Source organism: Plecotus auritus (genome assembly GCF_963455305.1).
Source record: "Plecotus auritus genome assembly, chromosome: 8".
Taxonomy (NCBI): Eukaryota; Metazoa; Chordata; class Mammalia; order Chiroptera; family Vespertilionidae; genus Plecotus; species Plecotus auritus.
Genome location: NC_137782.1, coordinates 2,396,905 through 2,415,030, shown reverse-complemented (window position 1 = coordinate 2,415,030; position 18,126 = coordinate 2,396,905). Strand labels below are relative to the sequence as shown.

Sequence of the window (18,126 nt, the reverse complement as noted above, 5' to 3'; positions counted from 1 at the left end):
CTGGGTGATGGCACGGGCTCCACAAATGACGCAGACAGTCCTGTCCTCACGTTCTACAGGCGTCCTCAAACGACGGCCCACGGGCCACATGCCGCCCGCCGAGGACATGGATCCGGCCCGCCGGGGGCCGCTGCCTGTCCTGCTTAGCAGCCGACTTGTCCCGGGCCCGCAGTGCGCATAGGAATTTGTTCATAGTTTTTTTTTTAAACTATAGTCCGGCCCTCCAACCGTCTGAGGGACAGTGAACTGGCCCCCCGTCTAAAAAGTTTGAGGACCCCTGGAGACTCAAGTTCCATTCACCTGCAGCTCCCAATAACTGTCCCCATCCAACGTCTATGTTTTCCTTTGCTACTTCCTGCCCAACGGCTGTTAGTAATGGGGCCACCAGGTCAGCACCCCGAGACGTCCTAGCTCCTGCTTTGCCTTACTCGCTGTCATCATCCGTTCCGGTGCCGCCCAGGTGCAGACAGACTGCGGTCAGTTACCTCTCAGCTCACACACCCCACCAACGCCCCGGCTAGTTTGCGCTGCGGCCTCTCAGTTCACCTCCACGGCCGGATGGTGCCCATCCGTGTTCTCAGAGTTGCCCAATTTCAACTGCAAACCCACAGCCGACCATGTCTTTGGGGGGGGCAGGGGGGGGAGAGCGCAGACAACGATTTGGGGGAGGCCTCGTCCAACGGCCAGCTAAAGAAACAGCATCGGCGTGCTGTGTTCCCGAGCGCCCGTGTCCCCAGGGATGGGGAGAGAACGTCTGTCCGGGGCGAACGGCCCTGGGCGATTGCCACATGGGCAGACTCGCCCTGCGCTGCCAGCCCAATCAGACCGGGGGCCGTAATCCGACTCCGGGCGCTGGGAGCGGCGGGCGGGCCTGAGCGCGCACTCGGAGGGGGAAGGCATGAGTGACAGACCCAGACCCGCAGCCAGGCGGTGGGGGTGAGTCCTGCTTTGCCTCAAGGGGCACAATGCTGGGCCAGCAGATGGGGGTGGGCTGCCTTATGGGGGACCTGTGCCGTCCCCGCAGAATCCAGGGGAAGCGGGAGAGCGGGGCTTACTGAGGTCTGAGCCCTGAGCGTGTCCCCGGCCGGAGAGGGCTGCGGGAAAGGGGTGCAGGGTGGAGACCTGGGGCAGCCGGGAGTGTGACCCTCCGGAGGTGGGGCTGCGGGCAGCATTTCTGATCGGCAAAATGGTCACTCAGAGGCTCAGCCGCCTGGAGCAGGCCGGCAGGGTGTTCGCCAGACAGCAACGCGCCCCTTGCCAGCCATCGGGCTGGGCGCACCAGCGAGCCGAGCCCCTTTGTTCTGGCGCAAAAGAAGCAAAACAAATGGTGTTGCTCCGTTTCTGTGCGGGGGGAGGGGGGACTCTGACGGCTGCGGGAGGCTCGGGCCGCTGGGGGAGCTGCTGAGGCCACAGGTATGCGTGCGCTGCCAGGAAAGTTGGGGCGGCCGGTCGCTCGGCCCTGGGGGGGATCAGACTCGTGGGTTTTCTGAAGAAAGCTAAATGCACCCTTAAGGAGTTTATTTCTCTGTTTGGTTTTTGTGGCTATTTTTTTTTTCTGATGAAAATTTAAAGCTGAAAGAGCAGCTGAGTTTCTGAAATTAGGTCCCTGGAGAGGTGGATGGATGCCTGAGGGCTGAGCAGGGAGAGAGGCTGAGGGCTGGGCAGGGAGAGGGGCTGAGGGATGGGCAGGGAGAGGGGCTGAGGGATGAGCGGGGAGAGGGGCTGAGGGCTGGGCAGGGAGAGGGGCTGAGGGATGGGCAGGGAGAGGGGCTGAGGGATGGGCAGGGAGAGGGGCTGAGGGATGGGCAGGGAGAGGGGCTGAGGGATGGGCAGGGAGAGAGGGGCTGAGGGATGGGCAGAGAGAGGGGCTGAGGGATGGGCAGAGAGAGGGGCTGAGGGATGGGCAGGGAGAGGGGCTGAGGGATGGGCAGGGAGAGGGGCTGAGGGATGGGCAGGGAGAGAGGCTGAGGGATGGGCAGGGAGAGGGGCTGAGGGATGGGCAGGGAGAGAGGCTGAGGGATGATGGGCAGAGAGAGGGCCTGAGGGATGGGCAGGGAGAGGGGCTGAGGGATGGGCAGGGAGAGGGGCTGAGGGATGGGCAGGGAGAGGGGCTGAGGGATGGGCAGGGAGAGAGAAGGGGGGGCTGGAGGAGGTGAGGGAAGAGGGGTGCAGCAGTGGGCGGCCTCTCCCGGGCCCGCCTCTCTGGTGACCCGTGGCCGTGGCTGCTGAAGGGGACCTGCCCGCTGGGTCCTCGGCTTCTGCTCTGTGGCTTCCTCTTTCCCAGGGACTCCGGCCACGGAGGAGGGAGGAGCGGCAGGTGCAGCACCTTGCCCCTGGCCATAGGGCGGCCCGGCTGCCGTGAGCACAGAGGCCTCCCCCTCCCTCTTCCCATGTGTGAGCTGTCTGCCCTCTCCCCCTGGGGAACTGGTAAGGTCTCTCCCAGGGCGCCTCCCGGCCAGTTCCCAGGCTGCTTTGTCCCTAGTTTCTCCGCCTCCGGGGAGTGTGCGGTCCTGGCTCCCCGCTGGGTTTTTGTAATTAGGATTCACTCAGAGGATTCACTGGGCAGCGGGCTGTCCCCTCCCCCTGGAGCCTCCTGGGCTTGGGCAGGAAATGGGGGTCTCTTTCCAACTCTGCAGGGAGGCCCCATGTCAGACCAGAGGCTGAGTTGAGCTCCTGAAGGTCAAGGTTGAGTTCCCATGGCCCTTTGGCTCCTGGGGACCCCGAGTGATGGTGTGGAGGTGGGGGGGGGGGGTTCCCTCAGCATCTCAGGAAGTGTCCGTACCCGCAGCTGTTCAGGCACTTGACCTCCTGGCCTAACTTCTCAGGCCCCTGAGATTGGAGTCTGCTACCTGCTCGCCATACCTTCGTTCTTGCTGCTAAAACAGCAAAGAATAAGGGCAAAAGCCTTGAAAAATGGAGACGTGGGGTGATTTCCCCCCAAGGGGGGGTCCTAGTCATTTCTCTCAGGATGAGGCTGGCTTCCTGTCCCCAAGCCCCGTCTCCCCAGCTCAGAGGTCTGCAGGCAGGGAGAGGAGGGCCCATCCCGGGAAGGGGGTGTCTTCACTCCCAAAGCTGTCTTTCTGCTCCCACCGTCCCTCACCCCTCACCCCACCAGCACAGGAGCGCCCCCAGGGGAGGCCCCCATGTTGTCCTCCAGGGCCGAGCAGAAGAAGGGGCCACCAGGAGCCTCCAGAGAAACCTCTTCCCTCTGAGGCTGTGCTTGCAGGGCCTGGGGTCCCTCGCCCTCCCTGGCCCCCAAGCTCCGCCTCCCTGGCTGTCTGCCCTGGGCTGCCCCTGGAGGTGGGCAGGGTGCCTGGGGCGCCCCTGGCATGGACCAGCCTCCGGATCCCTTTGGGAGTTTATCTGAAGGGAACATCAGGGCTGAGAAGGTCCAGCACAAGGAGGGACTGTCCCCTAACCCTGCAAGAGCAGGCCAGGGCGCAGCATTCCCGGGGGGCGGGGCTGCTGGGCCACCTGGGACGCGGGAGGTGGGGGCTCTGAGAAGATGGCAGCTCTGTGTGTCCACCTGGGCACCACCCCTGAGACTGGGCACCACCACTGACCCTGGGCACAACCCCTGAGCCTGGGCACCACCCCTGACCCTGGGCACCACCCCAGACCCTGGCACCACCCCTGAGCCTGGCACCACCCCTGAGCCTGGACACCACCCCTGACCCTGGACACCACCCCTGAGCCTGGACACCACCCCTGACCCTGGACACCACCCCTGACCCTGGGCACCACCCCTGACCCTGGACACCACCCCTGAGCCTGGGCCGCCCCTGACCCTGGACACCACCCCTGACCCTGGGCACCACCCCTGACCCTGGGCACAACCCCTGAGCCTGGGCACCACCCCTGATCCTGAACACCATCCCTGAGCCTGGCACCACCCTGGGCACCACCCCTGATCCTGGACACCACCCCTGACCCTGGACACCACCCCTGACCCTGGACACCACCCCTGAGCCTGGACACCACCCCTGACCCTGGACACCACCCCTGAGCCTGGACACCACCCCTGATCCTGGACACCACCCCTGACCCTGGACACCACCCCTGAGCCTGGGCACCACCCCTGAGCCTGGGCACCACCCCTGACCCTGGGCACCACCCCTGACCCTGGGCACCACCCCTGAGCCTGGGCACCACCCCTGAGCCTGGACACCACCCCTGACCCTGGACACCACCCCTGATCCTGGACACCACCCCTGACCCTGGACACCACCCCTGACCCTGGACACCACCCCTGATCCTGGACACCACCCCTGACCCTGGACACCACCCCTGAGCCTGGGCACCACCCCTGACCCTGGACACCACCCCTGAGCCTGGACACCACCCCTGACCCTGGACACCACCCCTGAGCCTGGACACCACCCCTGATCCTGGACACCACCCCTGACCCTGGGCACCACCCCTGACCCTGGACACCACCCCTGACCCTGGGCACCACCCCTGACCCTGGACACCACCCCTGACCCTGGGCACCACCCCTGAGCTGGGCACCGCCCATGGTGGCCGCTCTCCCTGTCCTGGCCTTGGAGAGGCTCCCGGGATCCTGAGGTTGACCGTCAGGGTCGGGGTCCCAGCCTCTGGACAGGAGTTGTGCTCAGCGCCCCTGGGGCCACTCTTTCGGGCTGGGGAGCAGGAGGGGGTCCCTGCTCTTCTGAGCCCTGGGGATCCAACGCCCCTGCCTGTCACCAGGGATCCCCTCCCCCATGGAGCCTGCCTTCCTCAAAGACAGACCTCAGCGTTCCAGCTGCCCAGCAGCCCCCCAATCCGAGGCTCCAATCCATTTGCAGAATGCCACCTGAGCGATAAACTGCACACCTGAGGACGGCCTCCCTGCTTTATTGCTTTTTGCTCGAAATATAAACGACCGAGAAAGGCCCAGTGACACTTAAAACTTGCTCGGGGCCACGAACCGCAAAGGCAATGCATCTTCCTCTCCATTCCTTCAGGGCCTTGATGTAGAGTCCACGTCTGCCTTTCCAGTGACAATGCTGATCCTTTGCCAGTGAAACTGGAGGATCTTTTAATATCAAATCGAAGGAGACCCGGACAACAATCTATTGAGCGTTGGTTTAGGGGACAATTACTCAATGGCAGGGATTTCCCGGAAGCAGTCTTGGTGGCCTGTAACCCGGGGGGCTCCCCACCGTGGAACAAGCCCGCGGGCCCGGGGCCCCCTGAGTTCTTGAACCCAGGCGGCGTAGCTCCTGACGCCGGTTTCGTTTGCTTTCCAGCAAGTGCGGGCCTTGGTGCGGAAGACAGAGCGTCATGACGGCCTTCCACGGGGTCTGGACCCAGGCTTTCTGGAAGGCGGTCACGGCCGAGTTCCTGGCGATGCTCATCTTTGTGCTGCTCGGCCTGGGCTCCACCATCAACTGGGGCGGCGCCGAGAAGCCCCTGCCCGTGGACATGGTCCTCATCTCCCTTTGCTTTGGCCTCAGCATCGCCACGATGGTGCAGTGCTTCGGCCACATCAGCGGCGGCCACATCAACCCCGCCGTGACCGTGGCCATGGTGTGCACCCGGAAACTGAGCCTCGCCAAGTCTGTCTTCTACATCGCGGCCCAGTGCCTGGGCGCCGTCCTCGGGGCCGGCATCCTCTACCTCGTCACCCCGCCCGGCGTGGTGGGCGGCCTGGGGGTCACCACGGTAGCCTCTTCAGCTCTTCGTTTTATTTTGTTTGTTTTTTTAATTTTTATTGTGGAAAGTATCACATGTGTCCCCCTTTCCTTCCCCCAGGGACCCCCTCCAGCCTGCCCCCACCCCCCACCCCAGGCCTTCAGCACCCTATTGTCTGTGTCCATGGGTTGTGCATCTATGCATACGTGGTCTTTGGTTGATTACCTCCCACCCACCCCTGACTTCCCTCTGAGATTCCGCGCTCTGTTCCATGTCTCTGGATCCACCCTGCTCGTCTGTTTATTTTGTTCATTAGATTCCACATCTGAGTGAGATCATGTGATACTTGTCTTTCTCTGACTGACTTGTTTCACTTAGCACAATACCAGGTCCCTCCATGCTGTCTCAGAGGTAAGAGAGCCTTCTTTTTCACTGCTGCATCGTATTCCATGGTGAAAATGTACACCATTCGCTCTTATTTTTAAACTAGGACTTCAAGCTTTTTGCGGACTCTACTCAATGATGCCCTGGGGGCCTGAGAGACCTTCCTAAAATGGCTAATTTATTCTCAGGGCATTTCTGATGATTCTTGATGAACTTGAAAGCTGATTCTGGCAACGTTGCATGTATCCATGTGAAATCCTTGTTTGCTGTTAAGTAACTTGAATATTACTGTCTCGGTGGCACAAGAATTGTGTTGGTTTTTCCCTCTCTCTCTCCCACCCCAGTGACTACACCAGCTATATATTTAGCATAAGACACTTTTATTACCATTACTAGAGGCCTGGTGCACAAATTCGTGCACAGGTGAGGTCCAGCCAGCTGGCCCCAGGAGGGGACGCAGGAGGTTGGTCGGCTGGCCCCACCCCTGATCAGGCTGGTTGGCCGGCCACGGTGCGCATCATAGCAACCGGTTGTTCCAGTCATTTAGGCTTTTATATATATAGATTTGTTGGTTCGCTAGCAGAAGAAATAATTTGTTTCTTGCCGTATTTGTGAAATTTTAAATGATCTGTGTTAAGGATCACACTTAAAAAAGTACATTGGCATTTGAACCTAACTTGGCTCTTAGCTGATTTAGGATTATCATGTCTTAGCTCAGCACCAGAGTGGATTTAAAACGTACGCACACACCGTTTAAACTTTAATTGAAATACATATGAATTAATTTAAATCTAATTAATGAATTTAATCATTTCCTTATAAAATTACAAGACTCTCAAGAAACTCTTTTATAAGTTAAGTAGAGCAGTGGCACATTTTGCTTCCCTTGTAGAAAAAAACATTCAGCACAAACCCCTGCTTGGTCATTGTAAGAGTAATGAATTACCTGTGATTGCCCAAAATGAGTGGAGATTCGTGCCTTCTTTTGTGGGGGCTGGGAGCAGTGTCTCAATTGGTAGTGGAATAGAAGACTCAGCCATCGATTGTTGTTTTTTATCACAGTTTCCATTCAATATTCTTTTGTACTAGTTTCAGGTGTACAGCGTAGTAGTTAGACAGTCATGTACTTTGCAGAGTAGTACCCCCCCTTGTATTTCAAGTACCCACCTGGCACCTTACATAGTTATTACAACACTAGAGGCCCGATGCACGAAATCTGTGCAAGAGGCTCGGCCCTCGCAGCCCTGGCTTCATCCGGAAGGTCATCCAGAAGGACATCAGAAAGGTCGTTCGGCTGTCCGGTCTAATTAGTATATTATGCTTTTATTATTATAGACTAGAGGCCCTGTGCATGAAATTTGTGCAGGGGGTGGGGGGAGGGCGGGTCCCTCAGCCCAGCCTGCACCCTCTCCAATTCAGGACCAGAGTTGGGATCGGGCCTAAACCGGCAGTCGGACATCCCTCTTGCAATCCGGGACTGCTGGCTCTTAACCGCTCACCTGGCTCCCTGCCTGATGGTCCCTAACCACTCTGCCTGCCTGCCTGATGCTCCTAACTGCTCCCCTGCCTGCGTGAATACCCCTAACCTCTGTGCCTGCCTGCCTGATTGCCCATAACTGCTCTCCCCTGCTGGCCTGATCCCCCTAACTGCTCTCCCCTGCTGGCCTGATCGCCCCTAACTGCTCTCCCCTGCTGGACTGATCACCCCTAACTACCTCTGCCTCGGCCCCCGCCACCGTGGCTTTGTCCAGAAGGACATCCAGAAGCCGTCCAGAAGATGTCCAGTCTTTTATTAGTATAGATTATTGACTCTATTCCCTGGGCTATCATTTAGATCTCTGTGACTATTCAGAAACTACCAGTTTATGCTTCTTAATCCATTCACCATTTCACCCAGTCCTCACACCCTCCACTGTCAACCATCAGTCTGTTCTCTTCTCTGTGTCTATGAGTCTGTTTCTCTTTTGTTCTGTAGAGTCTACATATAAGTGAAATCATATGCCCACCATTGCTTTTACACGGATGAAATATGCCTTTCACAATGCTGCGTCGCCATAGAAAATGAATTCTTGCTTCGGCTCAGACAGAGTATTCTTCTCTTTCTAGGTTCATGGGAATCTCACTGCGGGCCACGGTCTCCTGGTGGAGCTGATCATTACATTTCAGCTGGTGTTTACTATTTTTGCCAGCTGTGATTCCAAACGGACTGATGTCACCGGTTCAATCGCTTTAGCCATTGGATTTTCTGTTGCAATTGGACATTTATTTGCAGTAAGTTTCCAAGTCCATTTGAATAATTGATCCATTTCATTTAGCCTCGCCCTAGAGCTGGCCGGAAAATGTTGTGTTTTACAGCCGTGGCCCTTTACACTGCAGCCATGTCTGTCCCTTCCCGGTGATTATTTTACCAGCTTTTCCACGAGACTGTTGATGTGGCAGCGAGCATCTTGACGGTTCTCAGTTAGCATCGCAAATGGTAGCAAATCTCACTGAAGGAGACCTGTCCGTAGACCTGTTTCAGCAAAGTCTGAAGTTGGTTTCTTTTTCCCTGCAGATCAATTACACTGGTGCCAGCATGAACCCCGCCCGATCCTTCGGACCCGCGGTCATCATGGGAAATTGGGAAAACCACTGGGTAACTATCATGTTGAGGACAGTTACCCATGGAGCTCTGTGTTTTTTTCATTATTTTTCTCACTGGTTTCTCATACTTCCTCCCAACCTTGACCTCCTACTGATTACATTTTTCATAAGAGAGACTAGCACGGATCCGTTGCAAAACATCTCATCTTATATCTGCCCTGAGCCTCAGTAATAGTCTTTTTTTTTTTTTTAATTGCTGCTCTGGGCACTGTATCTGACAGACTACAGCAGAATGCATTGCACATGGAGGTTGCCTATGTGGAACCAGTTAAAATGAGGACAGTGGAGAGAAGATGGTTTTTAAATAATTGAAAGTAAAGCCTTCCTGGCAATAATAGAAAATAGACTTGCAAAAAGAAGATGAAGGAGAAGAATGAAATGCTTAGAAGCACTGCCCATAGCAAAAATAGTTATCGTTTTTGTTTCCAAAAGCATGAACCCAATTAATAGCATGCAAGTTGGAAGCATGTGAACTGCAGATGGCGAGGAATGAACGGTGCAAATGTTTGCGCTGTTCTCACCGGAGCCGCAGCTGCAAAAATAACTGACTTTCAGAAAAGGCATGCTTTCAGCCCCGTGCCTACTGTCCCTACTGATGCCCTGGCAGTGCTTCCGGAGAGCGGTGGTGCCCGCTTTTAAATATCACCACCAATTTCACTTCAATTGTTTCTTACAAAGAGGAATTTTAATTCCTTAACTCCCTGGTCGGCAAACTCATTAGTCAACAGAGCGGCAAACCGCGGCCCGCAGGCCGCATGTGGCTCGCGAGCCGCAGTTTGCCGACCACTGCCTTGACTGAATAACGTAGCAGCTTGGATGGCCACTCACACACTAACTTACAAAAAGCGATATAAATATGAGACATAAGCCAGCCTCACACGGGGCTAACTTTCATTGTCACTTACACGTTGTGAGGGCTAGTCTACTTTTCGTTTGCGAACATAAAAGAATGTCACTTGTGTTTTAGTCTCGGTCACGGAGTGGTGACTGGCCCAGCCACACCATTCAACCACAGTAAACACTGCAAATGAGAAAAAAAGGCAGCCCAGGATGGGCATTCAGTTCTACAAAAGCACACCAAGTTTTTACAGGAAATCCACACCATGAAATAACTTGGAGTCGGTCTTCAAAAGCAAGAGTCAGGACTGAGACAGGCAAGGACTTTTCAACAAGACTACCCATCAGACGGGTTAGTTTGCCACTGATATTAGTTGCCACACAGACAGGAATGGAAATTTTTTTATGGACAGTATATAGGTCTTAGGAAAACGACACAACTTTTAGTTCAACCTAACCTATTAAATTCAAACTATTTTTTATAATTAAAATTTAGAAAAATGACAACTGTTAGTTTCATTTATGAGGACTTTAAAATGCAGATGAAAATACGTTTTTATTAATTACTTGTTAGGTGTGGTAAACTAGTGGTAATATAAACAGTAGGAAAATTCTTAGCTTGTTGATTGAATCAAAGTTTCTCCTGTTATTTTATAACAAACCTACCCCTACTGAAAGTGAATGTCCAATGGTGTGTGAAATTTAGAACTAAGTTAAAGTATATCTGCACATAGATAGATAGATGATAGATAGATAGATAGATAGATAGATAGATAGATAGATAGATAGACAGACTAGAAGTAATACCAAAATAATAATGGCATTGTTTTAGTTTTCTTTTTTATACTTTTCTGTATTTTTAAGAATGAAATTATTTTCCTTTATAGCTTTTACAACGTACTTTAAGACTTTGTTTTGAAGTAGCCATTTGAAATTCAGCTCCGTTCATTTTTAGCACATGCATGCAGCTAGAGGCCTTGTTCATAGGTGTTCTGGGAGAAGTGTGGTGATTATGTAGCCGTCTCTAGTCTCCCTGTGGGACTGTAGCTGGTGGAGTAAATACATCCCAGGAGATCTTACCAAAGGAACAAAGAGAAAAGACAGTCAGAGGAGGGCTCCTGGGAAAGAGCCTTCGAGGTAAGCTCTCACAGGGTTTCTTTCATGTTGGAGATGAGAAACGTGGTTCTTGTAACCGCTCTACCCTCTTCCCCCGTTAAGTGTAGTGTTCAGCCTTAGCTTCAAGTCTGAATTCTCTTTAGATTTTGGGGTGAGGATGCTGATATTAATTTCAGAGAGGGTTTTAAGCCAGAATCATTCATCACTTTTTTTTTTTTTCAAATGAGAAGACTGTACAGTGGAAAACAAAGTAATAGCTCAAAAGAGTGGTTTGCATGCAGACAGGCCTGAAATCCCAGTTCAATGGGTTGCCAGGCATGAACTCTGAAGCAAGTCTCTCACCCTCTCAGAGAGGTGGTTTTCTTACTGATCAAATGGAAGTTATAATCACATCTAGCTCAGAGAGTATTGTTGGCGTTAAATGAGTGGATATGAGAAAAGTACTAAGTGCAGCTGGCTCAGAGACAGTGCCCAGTAAACGGGGTTTCTGTTGCCCACGTGAATCTCTCTTTAAAGAAAAAAAAAAAAACATTTTTTAATATTTCTTTATTGGTTTCAGAGAAGAAGAGAGGGAGAGGGGAATAGAAACATCCATGATGAGAGAGAATCATTGATCACCTGCCTCCTCCACGCCCCCTACTGGGGATCGAGCCTGCAACCTGGGCATGTGCCCTTGACCGGAATCGAACCTGGGACCCTTTAGTCCTCAGGCCAATGCTCTATCCACCGAGCCAAACCAGCTAGGGCAGCCCACGTCCAATGTTCCACAGCCTCCATATGCTCTAAAGCCGATGTTGATGTTTATCCCAAACTCAAAACTTAATTTATTCTAGACACAACAGTGACATGATGAAAGCTTTCGTTTATTGAATTAACATCCCTGTGGACTTAACATCCTCAGCTAACCAGCATCCGTGCAGGGTTCTCCTCCAAGTCACCGGGGAAGGAAGGGCGAGCGGGCGCTCTGCAGGAAGAGTAACAGAGGAGCCAGGAGGTTTTTAGTTAAGTCACATCACCACATGTTAGAGGGGGACAACACGTGGCAAAAATGGAGATGACTTACTGGTGTCAATCATCTCGGAAACATGGAATGCAACAGGTTACTGTGCCACCGGAACCGTTCAGTATGTACAAGCACGAAATTAAATTTCCATCCGTTTCCATTTAATCCCGCACCCCATGAGGTGTGTGTTATTAGAATGCCCGCTCTGTCAGCGAGGAAATCGAGGTTTAAGAAGTGAAGTCGCTGATGCCAACACGCACGGAGCTGAGGGCCGTGCATTGCGCTGTGCTGGACAACTGCAGCTCCCGGTGAGGAGAGCTGTGCTGTGACAGTGAGTAGCAGAGAGCATGTGAGATGGCATTAAGGACACGGGAAGAGCACTCGCCAGAACCTTTCTCCATGTTAGTTGAGGAGTTCTTAGGTCCGCTTCCTATGCAGTCCCACCAGGGAGGGGCTACCTGACCTTCAATGATCATCAGAAAACGGAAAGAACGTCATTGATGCGAGGAAAACACTGTCTTTTCTTGTTTTCTGTTCAAATGTCATTTAACGATGGATCTCTGACATGGATTTGATGTATTTTCCTTTATTCTGTCCAGCTCTTCTCTTTTTCATACAATGCCCCATGCCCCATGCCCCGCACATGACCCTCTCTTCACGTAAGCCAGCTAAATTCTACCTGCGGGCGTTGTTCAAGGAATGGTTTTTCTCTGCGTGAGCTCTCTAACTCCTCCCTCTTCTCCCCAGATATATTGGGTTGGACCCATAATAGGAGCTGTCCTGGCTGGTGGCCTGTATGAGTACGTCTTCTGCCCAGATGTTGAACTCAAGCGTCGCCTCAAAGAAGCCTTCAGCAAAGCTGCTCAGCAAACCAAGGGGAGCTACATGGAGGTGGAGGACAACCGGAGCCAGGTAGAGGCCGAGGACTTGATCCTCAAGCCCGGCGTGGTGCACGTGATCGACATGGACCGCGGCGAGGAGAAGAAGGGCAAAGACCCGTCGGGGGAAGTGCTGTCCTCGGTATGACTAGAAGCTGGCGCTGAAAGCAGACACGCGCCCTTAGAGCTGCCCTCAGAGGCCCTCCCACCCATTAAGGAGACAGACTTGTTATAAACGAGGCATGTTTCATGTCATGGTACTCGGTCTAGCTAACAAGTATTTCATTATTGACTCAGGAGGAATGGAAGAAACCCACTGGGAATCCCAAATCTAAAAAAAAAAGAAATCTTTTAGAAGTATCCCCAAAGCAACTTGGCGTCTAGTGTGTCTAGTTGCCACTCATTAGTAATCAATTTAAAGTGCGTATCAGGATCTGGTTAAGTCTTGCCTGACAGAAAATGTAGGCAAACCTATCTGCTTATTCCTCCTCGACCAGGAAGTTGGTATCATCGATTCTCATTTGAGTATTTATTGCATTAAATCAAGCTGGTCCATGGCAGAGTCCAGTGTGTCACAGAGTCATGCGCACTCAGAGAGGAAGTATAGCAGGCTCTTGTTATGAGCGGTCCCTTGCTTACAAGCTACCTCGGCAAAAGGGTACATCACCAAGGGCCATTGCTAATGGATTATTTCCCTTCATATTTCTAATACCAAACTTTAAACCCAAACTCCATAATATTCCTTCCTCCTCCTCATGCCTACGACAATGTGAACTAAAACCCACAAGTGGGAAGAATGTTCAGAAACCCTATATATGTGTTAGCTCTACCCAACCAAACATCCAAATAGTAAAGAGACATCTGTTGAGATTCAGGACAAACCGATTCATTCACGAGGGTGGGAGGAAAGAACCATCACACAGAAACCTCGGGAAGAGGGAATCTGAATTCTGGTATCAGGTAGCCGTTCTGTTTTCAGTGCCCAGCCTCAAACCCATCACGTGGGGATGACAGGCTAAGCTTTTAACCTCTTAACAACTTGGCTTATATTTTTTAATTTATTGGCAAAACTAGGGGTTTTGTTCATTTGTAACTTTGGTTATCGATAGATAAACGTTAGCTGAGACATATTTTTGATAACAAGAATATAATAGGTGAGTTTGGGCTTTTTGTTGACTAGTAAGCTCTGTCCACTCAAGAAGGTGTGGACTGGCCCTGCCTAGTCCCGCCCTCTGATGCTGACTCACTTCTCATGGAATGCGTTGACTATGGTCGCTGTGGGTGCAATGGTGTTTTAATGCATGGAAGTGCATGAGAGACAAGGACCAGCGTGGCCGTGAAATAAAAGGGTGAGGCCATCAGAGCATCCTGTGTTCAAAGCTGAGTAGATGGCCAATCTTTCATTAGCAGGAATACTGTACATAACCCGACACATTTTTTAAGTATTTTCATTACTGACTTGTTTATTTGTCACAATAGTTTGTTTGCCCCTGTACTGCTTTGCCTTACGGTTGGTAGAATGATCTCTGCAAGCCCCGGTTTCTAGCATCTTAGCTGGGCGGGCTAGCCTTTCCCTTAGACAGAGAGCTGCAAACGGCACTTCCACTGAACAAAAGCCAGTCGTGAAGCAAAATCCGATCACTGCAAAGAATGGCTTGTAAATAGCTGAACGTCAAGGGCTTTCTTCTCTCACGCACAGTTCCAGCTGTGCGCCACATCTCAGCGCTAATGGCAGCCGTGTGTCTGAGCCGGGAGATCATGGACCACTATTAAACCTGATTCTCTTCGGGGCTAGGCACGTGACACGTGATGTGCGAGGTTCCCAGGCAGCCATCACCCCAGTGCTGTGCCCGGGAGGCCACTGGCACCTTTTAAATACATTTTTATTGATGTCAGAGAGGCAGGGAGAGGGAGCGGTAGAAACATCAATGATGAGAGAGAATCATTGATTGGCTGCTTCCTGCACGCCCCCTTCTGGGGATCGAGCCCACAACATGGCATGTGCCCTAACCGGAAACGAACCCTGACCTCCTGGTTCATAGATCGCCGCTCAACCACTGAGCCACGCCGGCCTGGCCACTGGCATTTTTGTACAGCAGGTGCCAAATCCCAGGCCCCTTTCTCAGGGGTGTGGCCAGCCACACCCTCTGTGGGTGATGCAGGTTGCTTCCTGTTTGAGAACATCTATGGGAACTAGATGCAATGCTAAGGATGCTTTACACCAGCCTTTCTACATGTGTGTGTGATACACCACTGAAGACTTAAAATCGGTGGTGGTTCCACTCAAAAGATCATTTGCAAACATCTCAGTTCAAAAAGAGGCTAAGGAGGACACGCGAAGCAGATCTTCCCAGCCTCTGACAGCTCATTGGCTCCGAATCACTTTACTCGGCCATGGCTTACCTCTTTTCCACTCACTTCCGTTAGAGCATTCAATAAGTTAGTGCTGAGAAAAAGCATCAGTGATGTCTTTGTGCTTCGTTTCCCAGCAGCAAACAGAGTGGCTGGCACATAGTAGGTATTCAAAACACGTGTTAGTGAATAAAAATATATACATTTCATTTGTTATCTCAGGATATGAATCATTTTCTCTTCATCTTTATTTTGTTCTATGTTTAACAAAAGCATGATTCCAAGGACTGCTAAGGGAAGGTCATGTAAGGGTACACACCCTGGGATATATCTTTGCAGCCTACCTTTTTGGAGGCCTGAAAGCTTTCGCCCTTTCTCCCTGCCCATGAGACAGCATGGCCTGATTCTCACTTGAGGCTCCGCCCGTAAAAGGAACGAGGTGGTACCTTCCTGATGACACCGCTGCAGCAGGGCCTGTGCCTGGTGGTGGTGGCTCCAAAGCATCCCGGCAGCGTGCGAGGAGGAGACCAGGGCTTTTTCCTTTCATCCCTTCTCGTCCGTGAAGTGCCTCGTGCTGCTCCCAGGAGAGCCCACTGACAGATACCCAGAAAGGAGATCAGAGCGGAAGCACTGGGAGGACATGAATGAATTATACCCAGCCGGGAAACGATGCCAGCTGCCTCTTCCCTACGGAGAAGTGCGGCAAGCGCCCCAAAGTGCAAGGTGGTCCCCACCCTGGACATGTACACAGTTTATCAGAGAGTTCCGAGGGGGAGGGGGAGCGGTATCGTTTGTTTAAGTTTTCAGAGATTTTTCTAACAAGCTGAGGCCCAGAATGTGGAATGAATGCTTTCATTGTTGAAGAACAACGTTTTCTTCAAGGAGCCCTAAATTTCCACCCTGGAAGGAAGTATTCTCTGGTCCCGAAGGAGATGCCTACCTTTAAGATTCCCTCCGCTTTTTGCTTCTGCCGTGTGAGGCTTTTCCTTCATTCTTACACTTCCTGCGATCTGACCATTGTCCTCATGCAGTTGATGGATGCTAGCTAGAGCTGCCGCTCAGCCTTGAAGATGTTACAAGAAGGACAGAAACAGCTGAATAAAATAGATGATGGCGTTAAGCGGTCTGATTCATTACTAGAGGTCTGACTCTGGAAAAAAAAATATTCTTCTCGGACCCTGAAACCAGGAGACTCACTTACTGGTTTAAACGCCAACATGAACAGGAAAATTCCAAAGTAGAGGAGCAAGTTCAAAGGGGGAAACTGATTCTGGTGAGCCCCTTTATTGCAACCTGTCCCATCATCCCCACTTGCTGTCAACATTGGACAAGGAAATCACCTTTGTGACCACTGAAGAGGGCACTGGGGGCTCGAGAGAGCCCCTATCAAATAGCATTGAGGCCAATATAAACTCTCATCATGAGCTCTGTGGCACATGCCAAGTCAGAGTGCTTTAGACCTGACAGTAATGGTAATTCTGTCTCTCACGGTATGTCTAGAGCATCAGCAGTATCAGGAAGGTGTGGTCACTCTGGAAAGTGTAACAAGACACGTTCTTTGCCTCTCGTTTTCGCTCTTTGTGTGGGATTGTGGTAGATCACCTCGAAACAGCAGTAACTTTTGAAGACCATACTTTTTCTTCCCAGAAGACTTTTAATTCAGGGCCCAAAACATGTGGCTGCACACATTCACAAATAACTATAGCTTATAAAGTACATTATCAAATAAATTCTATACAACATGTGGAATAATTACTTAAGTAAATTTAAGAGCCATTATAGTGTTACCCGGGCATGTTAAAATTCAAGAGCTAAAAAGTGTACTTAATTTATAGAGCCCATTGGGAGATATTTCTAGATTCTCTTCGGGATTAATTAAATACACAGGCAATTTATGAAAATATATAAACAATAGTTTATCATGTTTATGACCCAAGTCACAATGGAATTGTAATTCATGATAAACTGGTGAGAAGAAACTGAACATATGGTTATAGGCACAATCATTTATTAACTGAAATGTTATTCCACCGTTCGAGCTAATGTTAAGGAGATTTAAACTGTAATGTCTAATATTCGGGATAATCTATTAAAGTATTAGCATTGTGGTTGATTCCCATGAATTATGTTGTATCTCGTAATACTAAGCTTTTGAAAATAAACGTTTTAATGTTTTAAACGGTAAGCATGGTGCTGGGTGATGTTTGAAAATTCACTCATTCATAGAATATCAGCTATCATGACAGTGAGTCTAAAAGCGAAGACAAACAACTGTGACTCAAATGAAGGCGGAAATGCCAAGTAGATGATCCATCCTTAGGTCCTGCCTATGCAGATGGATAATATAGGTGCCATGAGTACTGGCTTACCCCCTTGAGTCCTTGGTTTGAAGGGCTCCTCCATTTTCGAGGCTATAGACCCTCAGGGAAGGATTGGGGACAATCATTCTTGTGTACAACCCATTAACGAGTAGTAAATGATGCCTCAGGGGCCAGGTGGACATGAACCTCTCTATCGCATTTGTCACATTAGAGGACAATCGTTTGTGTAGGTCCGTCTTCCCTCCTAAGTTCTCAACACCTGGAGGGCCAAGACTTTGTATTATTTATTGATTTCCACGAATCATGTTGCATCTCATAAAACTAAGTATGGATCGCTAGGCCTGACATTTCACTTAACAAATGCTCATTTCATGAATGAATAAAGCACTTCAGGGAACATCTCACAATGAACAGGAAATGCCACACAGCGCTTAACTTCAGTCTAGTTGGTTTTGCTGTTATACAGGCGCTGGTTATATATCTGAATACTTGTAATTCCAGTTAGGAGCCTGAAATGAGCTCAGACACCAAAGAAAGATAAAAGGAACATGCACAAAAGGAATGAAACGCTCATCGGATTTCTAAAATGTATACCTAGTGTGCAGGCAACAAGACATTATACCTAGTGTGCAGGCAACAAGACATGTTTTCATGGCTATGTTTATACAGTGGCCAGATGTCAGATGAAATTTAGCTCAATGAGAATTTCAGGAAGAAAAGCATTTTAACAAGCATGGGAGGCTAGAGATATAAATGTCAGCCTGATTTTCGATCATTATCCTGCTTGGAAAATGTCCAAAACAATATGCCATCTAAATTAATTCTTACTATTTTTTAGTTTTTCTATCTCTTCACCCCTCAGGCTTGAGAAGACATTGAGGACCTAAAAGGCTCAGTTGAATTATGCTGCCTCCACATGTACAGGAGTCACTGGGAAATCATGACCCTGATGTTCGTA

The 18,126-nt window shown here is 50.9% G+C and overlaps 1 protein-coding gene across 2 annotated transcripts; it reads left to right on the top strand.

Annotated features, from left to right (window-relative positions):
• The first annotated feature begins 678 nt into the window (after positions 1-678).
• AQP4 (aquaporin 4) lies at positions 679-17,032 on the top strand. Of its 2 annotated transcripts, none has more exons than XM_080682955.1 (5): positions 679-936; positions 5,250-5,664; positions 8,125-8,289; positions 8,573-8,653; positions 12,365-17,032. In XM_080682955.1, exons 1-5 carry the CDS (start codon positions 899-901, stop codon positions 12,641-12,643), a joined length of 978 nt encoding a protein of 325 aa, XP_080539081.1. In that variant the 5' UTR covers positions 679-898; the 3' UTR covers positions 12,644-17,032. The 2 variants fall into 2 exon arrangements, with proteins under 2 accessions (XP_080539081.1, XP_080539082.1); XM_080682956.1 differs by lacking the exon at positions 679-936 and adding an exon at positions 2,139-2,427.
• Positions 17,033-18,126: the final 1,094 nt, after the last annotated feature.